Genomic DNA, 18078 nt, shown 5'->3' with positions numbered 1-18078 from the left:
TCTGTAAAGCTGCTTTGTGACTATCTGATGTTAAAAATGCTATACAAAAAAAAAAAAAAAAAAACCTGAATTGAAACATTTAGCTAAATAGCAATTAAGTAACTGTTATTAAACTAGCTATGCAGTTTTCGAACTGCTGATAAACTAGCTCACTCACTGCCAGATAAACTAGCTCCCCAGTTAAATAAGTAACATTAAACTAGTTCGCAGGTTAGCGAAATAACAATGTTACTGAAAATTAAACTAGCTAGACCTTTTATATGAGCTAAATATCAGATAGCTAGCAGTTGATAAACGAGCTAGCCGGTTAGATAAGTGCTACTGGGTAGAGGCCACACCTCTTTCTCTGTGACTGACACGTACAGAGTTCATTTAGCAGTAGTAAAAAGTAAATAATAAAAAAATAAGGAGCTGGAGAATAAAAGTCGGAGGCAGAATGTTCGCGTGTGTGAGGTTTTATGAGGATTGGGGTGTAATGTGTGTAAGGGGTAAACACAGCTCAGTGGCATGGCTTTGTCTCTTAAATATCTCCGCTCTATAAAGAACCTGTAAAAATATTTCATTACAACTCATTAAAACATCTGCACGGTGGAGAGAACGGGGAACATGGGGTGCACCGGGGGGTCATGAACAGGTCGTCGGAGGTCGAGGCCGGGGTTAGGAGGGGCTTCACCGTGACGACGTGGTCGTGTTTCCGTTGCTGTTCAGTGCAAACCTGAGGAGTAAAAAAAAAAAAAAAAAACAGGAAGCCATCGCTAACCGTCGCACGGTATTTTACTGTAACAGCTACACGCAGCGTTTATTACTTATACAATTTATATAAAGGGTGCCGATATTTATGGAGTTGAGTGTAACTTACCGACACACTCTCTCCATCACGTGTGTGACCAGCAGGTCTGAGATGCCGGGACACGACTCCTCGGCCAGATTAAAGGCGTTTTCCATCTCTTCTATGGCCCCGATTCCTCCACCACTCGCCCTCCGCTTTTCCTTTAACTACACACACACACACACACACACACACACACACTCCTACTTAACTGCTGCTATGAATTGCAGTTATAAATATTACAGTGAAGTCGATACATTTAATCTTCAAAGCTTCTTCGTATTCATATAATAATCAATATTTAAAGCAACTCGAGTTGTGTTTGGGAAACACACACACACACGGCTAATGCAGCTAACAAGAGATGGAAGTTTATAGCCAACAGTTTAGCACGGTGCACTAAAATTTTATTTAATTATTTTTATTTCTATTCTACTTCATAATATTGTTGTTCTTTGGGTTTCTGTTTTTCTCTCTGCATGATGATTAAACCCCAACCTAGTTGTTTATTATTTTAAAAAAATAACTGCATAGTTTTTTTCTTTAAGGGGGTGTGGCCTAGAGTTTCAAACCTTATGAATGATTATAAACGCAGGTTTGATTTGCGTATGTTTGATACAGATGATGAGAACTGTGTAAACAGTGTTCCTGTGGTGAGTGTGTGATGCGATTTAGACATGCAGTTTACACAGTGCTAACTGGTAGCTGTAAGCTTTCACGATGTGTTTTGGCTGGTTCTTTAAGAGGTGTGGACGAGGGTTACCTCTCTGAAAATGGGCGAGACGAGTGCAGACAGGCACTGAGACCTCGGCAGCCTCTTCACCGTCTCCGCCGCCTGTGTGGAGGATCGTATACATCACGTCATACCAGCATCGTGGGCACTGTAGTTATTCGTCCATAATCACTTTTACGTCGTCTTCATAAAGTAGCAACATTGTGGAACATCTGAATCCTTACTTCAACTTTTATTCTCGTGTAAAATCAGAGGAAGTGGTCATGTAGGTATCGGAGTGCTAGCGTTTGGACTCGGAGCTGCTCCCTGGTGGACAGAGCTGTTAATACGTCAGAGGTACAAAACGTACGCAGGAGTGTGTGTGTGTGTGTGTGTGTGTGTGTGTGTGTGTGTGTGTGTGTGTGTGTGAACAATGCCTCTGTGCAGCTGTAGTTATGTGTCTATTATAACCCCGAGACAAAAGGCTTAACGCCTGGCCTTTCTGTGCTAATTTGGGGGAAAAAAAAAGACTTCATCGCACCTGAATCGACCCATCAAATCCCCTCACTGTTTATCTTACCGAGCCACTTTTACTGAAACTAAAGACAAGCGCGAGGTCGTGTCTCACCTCGGAGTCTGTGTTGGCGTAGCCTTTTTGCAGTTTATTCATGGAGCTGGGACGCACTGTGGGGAAAGTCCACATAGGACACTGGTCCCGCTCGTCACCGTCTCCATCCCTGTTCACGTGAGAAAAGAGGTAAGGTGGGACACGGTGTAAAATCGCATTTAAACTAGATTAATAACAGATAAATAAATATGCAGAAACCGACAGACGTTTAAAGCGATTTGAAGTAAAAGAAGTGCGGAATAAAAGTCAGCACAGAGTCATGATGGAGGACGTGTAATAAACCAATGACAGTGACAGAGACCATGTGAGGCTGCGTGTGGAGAGATTTGTGGATGAAATTTAGTGGATGGAGAGATGAATAGACATAGGTTCATGGTTGAAAGAATCAAAGAGTAAATGGACAGATGGATGAATGTGCAACTAAAGGATCAGTGAATATAGATCTGATATTGATCAGTAGCTGGACAGATTTATTGATGGATGTGTGGATGGATATAGGAATATGTACTGGGTGGATGTATGGATATACGAATAGGTCCATGGACTGATGGGTCAGTGGGTGGATGGACAGATGAATGGATATACATATATAATGCCCTCCAGTAATATTGGCACCCTTGGTAAATATTAGCAAAGAAGGCTGTGAAAAATTGTCTTTATTTATTATTGTCTTTCTCCTATTTACCAAGGGTGCCAATATAAGTGGAGGGCACTGTAGGTAGGGGAATAGATGGACAGACATGAATAGGTGTGTCGATGGATGGATAGATAGATGTGTGGATTCACGGAGGAATTGATGGATGAATGGAAAATGGATGGATATATGGATAGGTAGGTGTGAGCATGGATGGATAGATGGATGAGTGGATTCATTGACTGATGGATGGATGGATGGACCAAAGGGTGGCTCGATGGACGTGTGGATTCATGGATAGATGGATCAATGGGCAATGGATAGGTCAGTGGATGGATTTTTGGATAGATGTGTGGATGAATGGCCAGATTGATTGATTGGATGGATGGATAAATGGAGAGGTATATTAATAGGTGGGTGGATGGATGAAGAGATGGATCACTGCACCAAGAGGTGGATTAATGGCTGGATGGATGGTTCAGAGGGTGAATGAATTGATGGTGGATAGGTTAACGGTTGGATGCATAGATGAATGAATGGATCAGTCAGTATGTGAACTGTTGAGTGGATGGATGGATGGATGGATGGCTGAACAGTTGGCGTACATGTCGGAGTCGTCGGAGCTGGACTCCTCTCCATGGCCCTCGGATTTCCAGCGGCGGTAGCGGTCGATCAGCTCCGTCAGGTACGAGGTCTTCTTGGTGTAGCGCGTGATGAACTTGTGTTTCAGCAGCTCTTTAGCTGTGGGTCGCTGTGTGAGAGGAGAAACGTTCACTGTGGAGTTTGTGTAACAATAAACACCAGGAAACCTGCTCCTGTGTAAATACTTACGAATCGTGGGTCTTTATTGAGACACGCCTCCACAAACTCTTTGAAGGGTTTGCTGTAGGAGCCCTCCAGCGTAGGGGGCGTGTTTTTAGGGATGAGGAAGAGCACACGCATGGGGTGCAGGTCCGAGTTCGGCGGTTCTCCTTTAGCCAACTCGATGGCTGTGATGCCCAACGACCAGATATCAGCCTGTACATGAAGAGAGGAGTTTAACCTGCAGAGCACTGCGTTCTTCAGCTCAGATACACCTTTATTTGTATAAAATCAGTGTAATCGTACTCCATGACGTGCTCTGCAACTAAAAATTATATTTTCATCTTATTTTATTGTAACGTCCAACAACTTTAATACCATTTTTTGGTTTCATAATAAGTAATGATCCAGAATGTGTGCGCGTGTGGGCAGAGCCGTTGGTCTGAATCGACCTTTGACCCACCTTGAAGTCGTAGGCGGACTGTTTGATGACCTCCGGGGCCATCCAGAACGGAGTCCCCACAAACGTGTTCCTCTTAATCTGTGTGTCTGTGAGCTGACCGGCCACGCCGAAGTCCGCCAGCTTCACATCCCCCTGCTCAGACAGCAGCACGTTGGCAGCTGTAAGACACACACACACAAGCCTTCAGTTTGTGCTTAATCTGGTTCCCCTTCATGCAGGATAACAGTAGAACCAAACAGAGGCGAGTGGGCGGAGCTAGAAATACTGCCGATCACTGATTGGTCAAACACACAGACTGCTCGTCCTCATTTCCTGGTGGATTTAGGGACCTATCCTGGCACTGTAGTGCCCAGAGTACCCAGTGACTGTGTTTCTGTTCCATTCTGTCTGACAGTTTGCACTCAAACTTCCCTGGAATCTTCTTAAAGTGTTAAATTAAAGTATTGGCCGTCTTCATTTAGCGGTACTATATATATATATATATATATATATATATATATATATATATATATATATATATATATATATATATATATATATATATATATATACACACACACACACACACATACACACACATACACACACACACACAAAACGTAAATTCAGATGCCTGGAGGTGTTCATTTATTTATTTATTTTTATTTTAGGGGTAAAATGTTGAGATGTTTGCAAGGTATTTTCTGCTCCAGGCTGCATGTACAGGCCTCACTCTGGGGGCCATTTCATAAATTTCGTAAACACTTTAATTCAAAGTTCGTGTGTATTCACGAGCATCACCTTTAATATCGCGATGAATCTTCCTTTCCGAGTGTAAATACTCCAGACCCTTCAGAATTTCCCTAAGTATAGTTGCGATGTACGTTTCCTCCAATGGACCAGGGCGGAGCTGCATAACAAAACACAAAAACACACCCCAAGTTCACAAGGGCAAGTTCAGGCTTATTTTTTCCTTTTTCAGTTTCTATCTAAAGACAAAAAAAATCTATTTTTCTTTCTACTTACAAGATCTAAAGCAGATCCTCCTCCCAAATATTCCATAATGATCCACAGTTTAGTTCCCTGTATAAACACACACACACACAATCAGAAAATATGAAAATATCAACAATACCGCCTTTAGGAGTGTTCACACCTTTTCATCTGAATCAGGGTCAAATTTAGACTTTTAGATCAGTTTCACTGTACATATTAATAATATGTCATTTGCAATGAAGTCGACTCTTTGAGCCGAATCATTTCGGTGAACGCTGAGCGCCAACTCAGGTTTTTTTTTTTGTTTTTGTAGATGCAGAGAATTAGTATATTCCATCATGAATAAATTAATGGAAATGAATCTTTTTAATGAAGCACAGACAAAGTAGAACAATATAATTAATAGTTATTTATTTTTTATAATAAGGTAGAGGAAGACTTTACTAAACAATTGGAGACATAGTTTGACAAAAAGGAACAATTACTGGTTAAAATATAAGTCCATTGTCCAGTTTAGAAAAAAAAGACAATGAATTATTTGGGAGTCGAATGAGTTGACTCTTATTGGCAAGTCAAATGATCTGATTCACTAAGAGTCGTCATTCCCATCACTACTGTACAGAATTAAAAGAACCGAAAAGGAAAAAAAAGGAGGGAAAACATTGGCCCAGAGGTGTGCAGGAAGGGGCGGGGCTTACAAAATATTCCTAAAACTCATATTTATTGGTCAGACATACAGTGTTAATTAAATCATAAAGATTTCACAAAATAAAATGTTAATTTTCTAAATTATGAAATGAGACACACAGAATGCAGAGTCTCTTAACAAATGATTTTTAAAATATCAGAATTGAATTATTATTAATAGAAATAACTATTTTTGTGTGTTTTGAATATATCACACGTATTTTATTTATTTATTTATTTATTTATCGGTTTTTCTTCATTGCTCCAGAAATCCAGAATACAATTTAGTAGCTTGAATAAAATAAATTTTAAACAAAAAACAAATAAAACTTTAATAGATAAATAAACAGAGTTAAATTAAAAATCAACAAATAAAATAAAATCCTTGCATCACGTCCTGCAGACGGGTTCCACACTTGTTCTGTGTAATGTTCTAGTGAGAACACCATTTAACGCTTGAAACACGGCACACAAACACTCCGTCTGTGTGAACGTGTGTGAGCGTGCGTGTGTGTGCGTGTGTGCACGCGTACCTTGAGATAGGAGCCGTAGTACTTGGTGACGAAGGGGCTGTCACACTGGCTGAGGACGGTGATCTCCTGCTGGATGTCCTCGATCTCGTCCTCAGCCTCCTCCAGGTCGATGATCTTGATGGCCATCACCTCTTTAGTGCGGTTGTTGATGCCTTTGTAGACTTCGCCGAATGAACCCTTCCCGATCCGCTCCTGCTTAGTAAAGTACTCCTCTGGGTCCAGACGAGCGTTCTGTGCGCACACACACACACAGAATCATGAATAAGAGGCAGGTGTTCCATTCTGCCATGATCTTGTACACTACGACCTACAGAACTCTGAAGGGTCCCTTTGTAAGTAACAGCTATTTGGATCACAGCATTTTTCAAAGTCCACAGCGCTTTATATTACGCAGTTGGGATTTCTACACCCTCTTATACCCTTCTATATCCGCCTAAGTCCTCTTACACCCTACAACACCCTTTTGTGCCCTCCTACACTCTCCCGTGCCCTTTTGTGCCCTCTTACACCTTCCAATCTGGGATTTAGTTCCCTTCTGTTTACACCTAGTGGACTAGATGTCCAACAGGAAGCCACATGACACACTCTATTTATGCACACTATTTAGTGCACTTTGTGGATGATCTGAGAGACATTTGAGACACTAAACCTTATTGTCTTACCTTATAAACACACTACACCACTTAGTGGTGACTAAATGATAGCTAGTGCACTTCTAACCCCTGTATGGGGTATCAAATGCTGGCTTCTACACCCTATGTAGTGCACTGTACAGCATGTCCAACAAGCAAGACATTCAGGACACAGTACCCTAGTATACAGGGGGCAAAAACAATGCCTTTTACACCCTATGTAGTGCACTACATGACACACTCCCTATATTAGTGCACTAGATTGTTGTGGGTTGTAAAAGGATGAACCTGTCACTCCTGCACCCTATTTAGTGCACTTTGTGGAAGATCAGGAAGACGTTTGAGACAGTACTCTTTATTGTGTTTATAAACGCAGTGCACAGTGAGGAATAAATGATGGCTAGTGCAGTGTAAGGGTGATAGAGAGAGTGATTTGGGACGGAGCCCACTGTGTTCAGGATGGAGCACATTTACCTGGTTGATGGCCCGGAGGTGCGCCATGCTGAAGGCTCAGGGCTTAGTTTCAGCCCTTTATTCCCTAAAATAAAGAAAATATCCAGCAGTTGTGTGTCCAGCCCTGGAGGTGCAGTGAGAGCCCCAGCTCCAGCAGCAGAGCTGCCGCTCCGCCGTGTTCTCGGCCTCCGCTCGCTTTCTGTCCAAACCCGGCGATATAAACGCGCTCAGGTGTCCTTTAACTCCATGAATAAAAGCGCTCCAGGTCAGTGTCAGTGTTTTAAAACGCTATAAGCGGTTATAGCAAGTCGGGGCGAGTCCTCACTCGGGTTTGTTGCTTTGCGGCTTGTGGGAGGACAAAAAAATAACAGTGCGGAAAGGCGCGCATGCGCGGATCAGCTCTGGTGAGAGACGACGCGCACGCGCGGACGAGTGAGGTTTCTGGGAGTTGGAGTTCCTGATATAAGAGTCCAGGGAAAAATGAATTATTATTGTTGTTTTATTTTATTTTGTAACCCAGCATTTTTTTTTATTTGGAATGTTGAATAATGAAGTTTCAACTTTATTCTGTTTGAGTTTAATTAGTCAATAATGATTTAAATGGGGCGCAGGGTGACTTAGAGGTTAGCACGCTCGCCTCACACCTCCAGGGTTGGGGGTTCGAGTTCAGCTGTGAACTGTGTGTTGCATGTTCTCCCTGTGCTGCGAGGGTTTCCTCCGCCAGTCCAAAGACATGGTAGGCTGATTAACATGTCCAAAAGTGTCTGCAGTGTGATTGTGCCCTGCGATGGATTGGCACCCTGTCTAGGGTGTACCCTGCCTTGTGCCCCATGCTCCCTGGGATAGGCTCCAGGTTCCCCACGATCCTGTAGGACATACGGTATAGAAGATAGAAGATGGATGGATGGATAATGCACATGTTTCCTTTTTTTAATGATTTATTTTTTTTTTAATTGTATAAAGTTTTCCAACATCAAGGAGTCCCGTCGTATCCATCCATCCATCTTCTATATCGCTTATCCTTCCTTCAGGGTCACAGGGAACCTGGAGCCTATCCCAGGGAGCATAGGGCACAAGGCAGGGTACACCCTGGACAGGGTGCCAATCCATCACAGGGCACAATGAGTCCCGTCCTAGTAAAGTGGAAAAAAAAGTGTGTGTGGGGGGGGGACTGTACACTTACAGCTTCAGCAGGAAAATCGCTCTTAAACTGTCATGCACTTCTTAATCGCTGTGATATGACTTTGAGGGTGGCTTCGAAAATATTAAGTCATTTAAAAAGATCACAGCATGTCCATTACATACATGCGAAGCAGCACACACAGAACAATCACTCATTGGATTGATGATACAGAGCTCATACAGGCTTCACCATACAGTATGGTGTTTAAATAAGTATTCTTTTGGAAGAGTTGTTCTTAACTGGAGTATTATTGAAATGTAATTTGTGTTTTTACTTAATTACATTACAAAAAAAAAAAAAAACTTTTTTTTTTTACTCCTTACCTTTTCAGATCTTCAAAATGCCCCCTGTTACAAATCTCAAACACCAGTAGACTTCTCTGGGTTTTTTCTTGTCAAGCATTCAAGTTGCATGCATTTTAATTTTTTTATTGATATTTTTATTATTAAAACATCCAATTAAATCCATCCATCCATCTTCTATACCGCTTATCCTTTTTTCAGGGTCACGGGGAACGTTGGAGCCTATCCCAGGAAGCATCGGGCACAAGGCGGGGTACACCCTGGACAGGGTGCCAGTTCATCACAGGGCACAATGACATACACATTCACACACCTATTTATACACTACGGACACTTTGGATATGCCAATCAGCCTACCATGCATGTCTTTGGACTGGGGGAGGAAACTGGAGTACCCGGAGGAAACCCCCGCAGCACGGGGAGAACCACTAAGCCACCATGCACCCTCCAATTAAATCCATACCAGTGTAAAATGAAACTGGCCACAACTACAGTAATTCATTTAGTTTGTATAAGCACCGACACTGCCTTTCATCAGTCCCGCTCCCCAGGAATCAGACGGGAGATCTCCCCATTCTGTTGAAGTCCCTTAATATCTGTCTGTACAGACCCAGCCAGGATGCTCATCTGGAAGGAGTATTATTATTATAGACAGCTATTTTGGCACAGGGCTGGTGAGAGCTGCATGCCTAACAACTGTCCCTCCAATTTTCCAGTAAAATTTTACATGGGCCGGTAAACGTGTGATACAGTTTTAAGATGTCTTATATCTCTTTAACAGCATTAAAATGTAACTTTAAACCGAAATACTCTGAATTTCGTACCACTTAAAAACCATAAAGATGGCTTTGGACCTCAATTCATATGAACAGTTATGCTGTGATGGCTTTTGGACTGCAATTGCTACAAACAGTTTTGCACTCAAGTCTCCATCAGTGAACAGTGGAGAAGTTCAACAAAACAGACTCCATGTAAACACTGTAATGAACTTCCTGGTTACTCAACGGCACTATGTGACCATGTAGTATTAGTACATTTATAGAAGGGGTGTATTTATTTATAATCGCACTATCCGGTGTCACCCAGATGAGGACGGGTTCTCTTTTGAGTCTGGTTCCTCTCAAGGTTTCTTCCTCATAGTGTCTCAGGGAGTTTTTCCTCACCACCGTCACCTCTGGCTGCTCATTAGGGATAAATTCATACATTTATAATCTATATCCTGAATTTATATATTTCTGTAAAGATGCTTTGGGACAATGCCCACTGTTAAAAGCGCTGAATTGAATTGAAACAAAGAATTATTTTTATAATCAAATAATCTGTCAACTATCTGTTCTAATAACGATAACCAATTCATTCCAATAACAATAACAATAACAATAAATAATCACACAGTAGGCTAATATCAAAATTTTAGATTTAACAATGGTTTAAATGGAGCGGTGTATCTCTCTAGTTTATCTAAAGTGTAGTATCTTACATGTAGACACGTTATCTTATCATTAATCTGAATGAATCTAAAATGAACAGCAGCATGAAGGCTTCACACTGAATGCACACATTCTAAGAAGGTGGCTGTTTCTTTAAACTGATTCCATTTTAATGAGGATTAAACATGTCCTCTTGACAGGACAGGTTAAAAATAAGACTGGACAGAGGTAATTTTAGATTTAATCCAGCAGCACCCGAGCATGAATGAATGGCTTTATGATTCCGATGAATCGCTTTAGACAGACTCAAAACAAGCTTTTTATACAGGTTAATTCAGGTTCACGTGAACATAAAACTCTTCAAAACAATCCAGTCGAAATGAGATGTACATCAGAACCCATGAGCAGTGAGCTGCGTTATGCAATTCTTACACACCAGATTTAACTCATCAGCTCATTAACACTCTCACTGAGGATTAAGTGAGTGTGTCAGAGAAGGAAGAGTGTAAACTGTGCACTGAGGATCTACAGGAACAGGACGGAGAGTCAGTGAGGATCTACTACAGGAACAGCACTGAGAGTCAGTGAGGGTCTACAGGAACAGGACTGAGAGTCAGTGAGGATCTACTACAGGAACAGGACTGAGAGTCAGTGAGGATCTACTACAGGAACAGGACTGAGAGTCAGTGAGGATCTACAGGAACAGGACTGAGAGTCAGTGAGGATCTACAGGAACAGGACTGAGAGTCAGTGAGGGTCTACAGGAACAGGACTAAGAGTCGGTGAGGGTCTACAGGAACAGGACGGAGAGTCAGTGAGGATCTACTACAGGGACAGGACTGAGAGTCAGTGAGGATCTACTACAGGAACAGGACTGAGAGTCAGTGAGGGTCTACAGGAACAGGACTGAGAGTCAGTGAGGATCTACTACAGGAACAGGACTGAGAGTCAGTGAGGATCTACAGGGACAGGACTGAGAGTCAGTGAGGATCTACAGGAACAGGACAGAGTCAGTGAGGGTCTACACAGGAACAGGACAGAGTCAGTGAGGATCTACACAGGAACAGGACTGAGTCAGTGAAGACTGAATTGAAGCTCAATCCGTTCACCACTGTTTGGTAATCAGAAGCGACCTCAATTCTCTGCGCGCGCACGGACCTCATGCCGTTTTCCACTGAGATGCCAGATAGAATTCCTGCCTGGAACAAAACCTCAGTTCTGGGAATAACACGGCCATTCTCCGTCGGAATTCTCTGAAATGATTCAGTATTGTTCTAGCAGACACGAAATTAACATTTTGCGTAAAAAGTTTTTTTTTTTTTTTGGTTCCGGACCGGCGTTTTAAAGGAACACATCGAGCAGACCTGCTCGAACCGAGAGAGCTCATCAGCATGAAGGTAACTGGTGTCTACGGAGTCTGTACAACAGCTTCATTAACTCTCAAACTCAGATAAAACTGTTTAAAAGTCGAGCTGCTGGTGAGAGAACAAACACAGAATGGATTCTGAGAGCTGAAGGACAGACAGGTTGTGAACGTCCTCAGGAGTGATGGAGGCGTTGGAGCAAATTCCCACGGAAAGTGAGTTGGTTCTCCAGGCGAAACTGCTGTGCAGGGAGTTCATGTACTCCAGAATAACTCGGGAAGGACTGAGCTGGTGTCGAGTGGAAGCCGCTCCACCTGCAGCTCCTGCAGCTCTCACACACGCAGCACTGGTGCTCCTCAAGCTGGGTAAGAACACTACATTATCCACTTCACATGGAGCATAGTTCATTCAGAAGGCTGTACATTTTTAGTGTTTAACACACCTCCATTCATTCACTCATGCGGTTAAAATGTGGTGTTTTACTGAGCAGGGAATTCTGAAATAGCTATAGAGATAAATGTGGCAATAATATGAAATAACAAACAACCAACAAGCAAACGACCAACATGTAAACCTAAATAATGAGTGAATTCAATCAGTTGCCAAGCCCCTAGTCTTTAGTGCTTCTTTCTTCATAACTGAAATTATTATATATACACTAGCCTTCATGTTTATTTTTTATTTTTTCCATATAAAGACAGAAGACTTGTGTAACCTGTGCCTTCTCTTCTCAATGGGGTCTTACCTTCATCTTTACTACCTGCAGTGTGTATCTCTCACCTGGAAATGTGGATGTAGTGTGTCATTTCCTTATGTACAAGATATAATGTACATAATTGGACCTGTTAATTATGTTTTAGAATAAATCTTTCATTTTTCACTACACGTAGATTACTGGATGCTTGATGGTAAAACCCCAGAGACAAGGAATGGTACGGTTTAGTACCTTTTTTTCGTCAAATATAACGTTTGCCTGTCAGTTATTGTCTTCTGATTATTGACTGTACAATTCATCATGCGTGCACAGACGGGAAAAATAATAATAATCATCATCATCATCATTTGCAGACGAATCAAAATCCCGTCATTGAGCATTATAATTCTGTAACCTTTCCTGTAAATATATGAGGTTACTGTAGAACAAATGCCTTCCCGATCAGCAGATTTCCTACGGCGTAGATGTGGAGCACATGAACAGCATACAGGACTAAACGATGGACCAAATCGGGCTCACGTATGTACAGCTAGAGCACCACCAAAACACAACCACACCTCTACAAGATGTGAGCAAAAAGATGATACGGCCCACATCTGGCACTTATTTGGCCCACAGATGGCTGAAGCAACCCCAGATCTTAACCAGAACTACTCCAAACCTTCAAAAATCTTATATTTAACTTTCTTCTACCCACAGTTAAAATATGGGATACTTGTATTTTTTACAAATAACTCTTTCTGTCCCAGTAGCAACATAAACAGGTAAATTGTTACTTAAGATAAAGGTCTAAAGATAAATGAAGTGTATTTCTGGCAGCGAGTGGAAAATGACATGAGATATTTAACCTGGGGGGGTTCTTTTCTAATCAAATGTTTTTTGAGCTGAAGTTTAACGACATCATCCACTGCTCGTCTTCTCTGGTGGTGTAAAACTCGATCAATGTCCGTCTCCTTAAAATGCAGTACAATTTTTAAAATACAGTTTTCAGATATGAAATCAGCGATTGGACCACTGAGAAAAAAACAACCACAGAAGTGCTGCGAAAAAAAAAAAAGGGTCTTAAAACCTGGAAATGAGTTAGTATTTTAACACTTCCAGTTCTGTCGTCCTGAAATCAGTGGGGTTTTTAAAATGGGGTTTTGGGGTAAATGCCTGAAATAAGGTCTGTGGTTAACACAAGCTCAAGAAACGTTCACATTTTATTCTACGATATAAAATACATCAGTAATACCACACTCGTGATTTTTGTTAAGCTTTTACAGAGGTTGACATTAAACGTCGTCCCACCGAACAGGGAAAACTCGTCTACTACAGCCTCGTCGTGTTTCGTAGTATTTTCCAATTGTAGCGTTGAAGTCATGCGACCGTGGTGTAGTTCGTTTCTAGCCTGAGATTAGCTTTTCACTTCTGGTGATTTGTATTTTAGGCTTCAAAATCCATAAATGTTGTGTTCATATGTGAAGATTATCTTGAACAAATGTGTTGGAATCATGAACTTTTGTTGGTCACAGAGCTTATCTTCTGCAATAATGTAAAAGACAATGGAAAAATCCTGTTGGCTTTTTGTCAAGAGAACCAGGGTGATGCTAACTTCCGGGTTGGCCTACAAAATACCTCGTTTTTACAGCACTCTGTTATCCCCTTGCCCCCACTGCAACCATGTTGTTATTATTATTATTATTATTATTATTATTATTATTATTAATTATTATTATTAATGCCAGAAGTGACCCAAAAGAGCAATTCCTGACCATTTTATGGGTATGGTAAAGCATATATGGCTCACGTTTGGCCCAGATGCGTTCAGCCGCGTGTGGCCCAAATGTGCATGCTGTCTGGGTTATAATTCCCTTTTCATGATGTTTTTACGAGTCTGTCATTCTGGTCGCTCAGACGTTTTTGAGTTACAGTCATGACTATTGCACAACAAGCTGCAATATTGTCCTAAATACTGTAGAACAGGATTCATAAATTTAGTCATTGTGATATGAAATTCATTTCAGCCCAACTAGCTTCTGCGCTTGAGTCCAGCTAGCTTCTGCGCTGAGTGTTTTTTTTTTTTTTTTTTTTTTTTTTTTTTTTTAAAACATGAAATCTCCTCCTGTGCTTTATTTACCAGGTGACGAACTTGAGAACATGAGGCCACACGTTTATCGAAACATCGCCAAGCAGCTGAATATCTCGGTGGCGATGGAGGCTGTGGTGTCGGACGCGTTTCTGTATGTAGCGACTGAAATCCTCTCCCTCGGTAGGTTGCTAATGTTTATTTATGTATGTATGTATTTATTTATTTATTTTATTTAGGTTTGACCTTTCACCCATATCACACCCTGTACTACAGCAAAACTATGAAATCTGACACATACTTTTTTTTGCACTGCACACATCTTGTATTAATAATTAATATACATACAATTCATATAATCTACATAATAAAATTGGAATTTTTGCAAAATAACTTCAGTGAATCCTTTCTTACTCTAAACTCTTACATATTCCACTACCTTTTCATTTTCATGGGAGAAACTTCTTTTCCAATTCCTTCAGGCCTTCGTGTGAATGAAACCCATGAAATAAAATAAAAAAAACAGCTGAAGACTTAATATAGAATTAGGAAATTGATATAGAATTTGAGAATTTGGGCTCTGTGATGCTCAAAGTGCATCTGTAGTAAAGCAACTGTTGAAAACTGAATCGTTGTGATATCCCTGTAGACCATTTTAGGAAACACCCCCCTTTTTTAAGTAGTTTATTAAATTATTTTAACCACTGTGCCATGAAGAAGAATTACATTGCAGAAGACTTGCAAGCCCATCCTTATTCAGACGTAATATTCTGGAAAGGTCCTTCAGAAAAAGCCATATAAGGCCGTGCGGCGTGTCCGCTGTCGGCACTGGTGGTCCTGCATGTCTTTCTTGGCTCAACTGACAGGACTTGATTCTCTAAAAGGTCCTATTTTCCCTAAACGATGTGCTGCTCTGTGACCTTGGCAGCTTTTCTTTACTGCCCTCTTCTCACAACCTCATAACTTTTTTTTTTTTTTAATTCTGTTATCTTCTATTCTAGGACACAGAGGCTGGTACTGCTGAGATAATTTTACGTCACAGTAGCACGACTTGCTCTTAGTCTAAAACCCTGAACACATGTTTTAACACGTCCTCGTCGGCTTACCGTTACGTTTTCCCTTCCTGGAATCCCTGACACCATCTTAAGAGCTGTTCTAATATCTCCAGTGAAAGTTGTGGACCACTTGGTGGATGGATGAGATATTGAGTCAGTATAACGTAGACTTCATATGACGCACGATGCACACAAAATGGAGTACATAGCTATTTATAATAAGTATTCTTTCAATAGTTTGAATACTACCGAGAACCCACATAGTGTAAACTCCGCTTAGTTACAGCCATATTATACCGTGCTGTATTTGAATGAATAACCTGTCCTGATTGATTGATTGATTGCTATGTTTCTTCCTGTCAGGGATCACATGGGGGAAAGTGGTGGCCATCTTTGCGGTGGCTGGTGGTCTGGCGGTGGACTGTGTGCGACAGGAGCGTGCGGCTGTAGTGCACACTATAGAGGAAAGTCTAGGGGAGTTTGTGAGGAAGAGCCTAGTGCCCTGGCTCAGGAGGAGAGGAGGATGGGTAATTTCTAATCTTTGATGAATCAAAATTGTGTGTTTCCTCTGTTGCATAAAAAATATAGTAGAAAGAACAAACAAGAAAGTTACAACATTTTAACTGTTGAATGAGCTACTATGAGATCACCATTATACCCAGTAACCAATCACTGACCGCCATTATTCTCGGTAACCAATCACTGACCGCCATTATACCCGGTAGCCAATCACTGATGGCCATTATTCTCGGTAACCAATCACTGACCTCCATTATACCGGGTAACCAATCACTGATGGCCATTATTCTTGGTAACCAATCACTGACCGCCATTACTCCCGGTAACCAATCACTGACCGCCATTGTTCCCGGTAACCAATCACTGACGGCCATTATTCTCGGTAACCAATCGCTGATCAGCATTATTTGCCCACCTGTGGACTGCTTTCTTTCATTTTAAACTCTCCTCCTGGCGATATTTACAGTAATAAAAGGAGAGTCGTTCCATCCCTAACTGTTTCCTTTACGTCTATTTCCTAACTCTTCACTACCACTGCTCATTTTATCTGCTTTCTAGATAGAAATTATAGAATTTTTCAAAATATGTAAATCCGAAGACAACTTCTTTCTATAAGAAATCCATCTTCCAATAGAATCTCTTCTTTCAGAAAATTGTCCTTCACACAAACACAATTTTGATTTGCAAATTATCATAGCGATTCAGTAAATATGCAAATTAGTCTGTAAGGTCATCTGGCGACTCCTAGGGACATTGAACTACTTCCTCTGGTGAAGAGTCAGTAAGAAGTCTAACAGCTCACTGATCGTGAACGTGTCTATTAACCTGACTGCACTCTTTCTGTTTTTTTTCAGGGCGACATTTTGAAGTGTGTGAGGAACGTAGAGAACCGCACTCAAACACACTGGATCTCATCAGTCATACTGACCTGGAGACACCTTTTGAATATGATCTATATCTACCTGATGAAGTAACTGTGAGGCATGAAGGACATTTTTAACCTCTTTAGCGCTCCAAATGGTCAGACGGTGCCCTCTAGTGGCTCCACTCTGTAATACACTTAAAATCCATTCTCGGTTTCAATTCCACACATTTAGTGAAAAATAAAACTATATATTATATTATTTATATTATATTATTATATTATATCACAATGATTTGGCGTTTTAAAGAAAGCTACATCTTTTAGAGTCTCTATATACAGTATATATGAAAAGAAATATGGGACACATGAGATGCTCCTCTAAAATTGTCCAATTTCACACAATAAAACCATTTAATAAACAAAGGAAAATACATTCAAGTAAATATATTAATATTGCTAAATTATTTCTAAGGAACTTTAATCCACGCCCCTTACCCGAGTCAAGAAAGTGATTTGTCTTCAAGGCTGTCTCTTTTTAAATATTATTTATTTATATTTAAATACGTTAGGGCAATCTTGTTGCTTGTGTGTTGGTCTGGATCCAACACTGACGTTTTATTACCGTGTGAACATTGCGTTGGTTCCGAGTGAAGAGTTTGAACTTTTAAATTGATTTTTTTTTTTTTTGCATGAATGAACTTTTATTTATCATCGGTTTTCTCACACTGATGTGGAGAACCATGCTGCACTTTTTTTGGTTTGTTTTTCGAGCACGTTTAATACATGCATTATACAATAAAGATTCAAATTTCTGTTGCTTTAATAGATATTTATTGAACAGACGTAGGATAGAACAGTGAAATGAGCAAAATGGCACCACAAGGAATTTTTCATCCTGTGTTCACACTAGCAGATGAGTAAAAGCTGGTAATATCTTAATGTTTTGTCTTTGGATCATAATGATCTGTGTGTTTACATTAAGATATTAGGTTTTTTTTTTTTACTGTGTACATAAATAATGATTTGTCTGGAAATGTATTTCCTCAGTATTATATAAACATAGTCATAAAACACAAAGGTTTTTAATTGTAATATCATATGAAGCATGCTGTAGAAAGACATCTGAAGGTTAATTTAGCAAAAAAAGGGGAAAAAAGAGCTGCAAGTCTTCCACCCTTAATGTAGTGTATGAATTACACCATTTCAACGTGATTTATTATGCAGAAATGT

The 18078-nt window shown here is 40.7% G+C and overlaps 2 protein-coding genes across 2 annotated transcripts; one reads left to right on the top strand and one right to left on the bottom strand.

Moving 5' to 3' along the window:
* Nucleotides 1–439: 439 nt before the first annotated feature.
* On the bottom strand, nucleotides 440–7847 carry stk25b (serine/threonine kinase 25b). The gene is made up of 11 exons (XM_053646854.1): nucleotides 7369–7847; nucleotides 6263–6493; nucleotides 5073–5129; nucleotides 4848–4956; nucleotides 4068–4225; nucleotides 3635–3820; nucleotides 3409–3554; nucleotides 2170–2278; nucleotides 1593–1664; nucleotides 860–996; nucleotides 440–715 (listed from the first exon to the last, which is right to left on the bottom strand). Exons 1-11 carry the CDS (start codon nucleotides 7393–7395, stop codon nucleotides 670–672), a joined length of 1278 nt encoding a protein of 425 aa, XP_053502829.1. The 5' UTR covers nucleotides 7396–7847; the 3' UTR covers nucleotides 440–669.
* Nucleotides 7848–10409: 2562 nt separating this feature from the next.
* bokb (BCL2 family apoptosis regulator BOK b) lies at nucleotides 10410–17066 on the top strand. The gene is made up of 4 exons (XM_053647870.1): nucleotides 10410–11991; nucleotides 14464–14592; nucleotides 15828–15991; nucleotides 16838–17066. Exons 1-4 carry the CDS (start codon nucleotides 11811–11813, stop codon nucleotides 16955–16957), a joined length of 594 nt encoding a protein of 197 aa, XP_053503845.1. The 5' UTR covers nucleotides 10410–11810; the 3' UTR covers nucleotides 16958–17066.
* Nucleotides 17067–18078: the final 1012 nt, after the last annotated feature.

This window comes from Ictalurus furcatus, chromosome 17, assembly GCF_023375685.1.
Source record: "Ictalurus furcatus strain D&B chromosome 17, Billie_1.0, whole genome shotgun sequence".
Classification (NCBI taxonomy): domain Eukaryota; kingdom Metazoa; phylum Chordata; class Actinopteri; order Siluriformes; family Ictaluridae; genus Ictalurus; species Ictalurus furcatus.
Note: the sequence above shows the minus strand (reverse complement) of the source record. Positions and strands in the feature narration are given on the sequence as shown.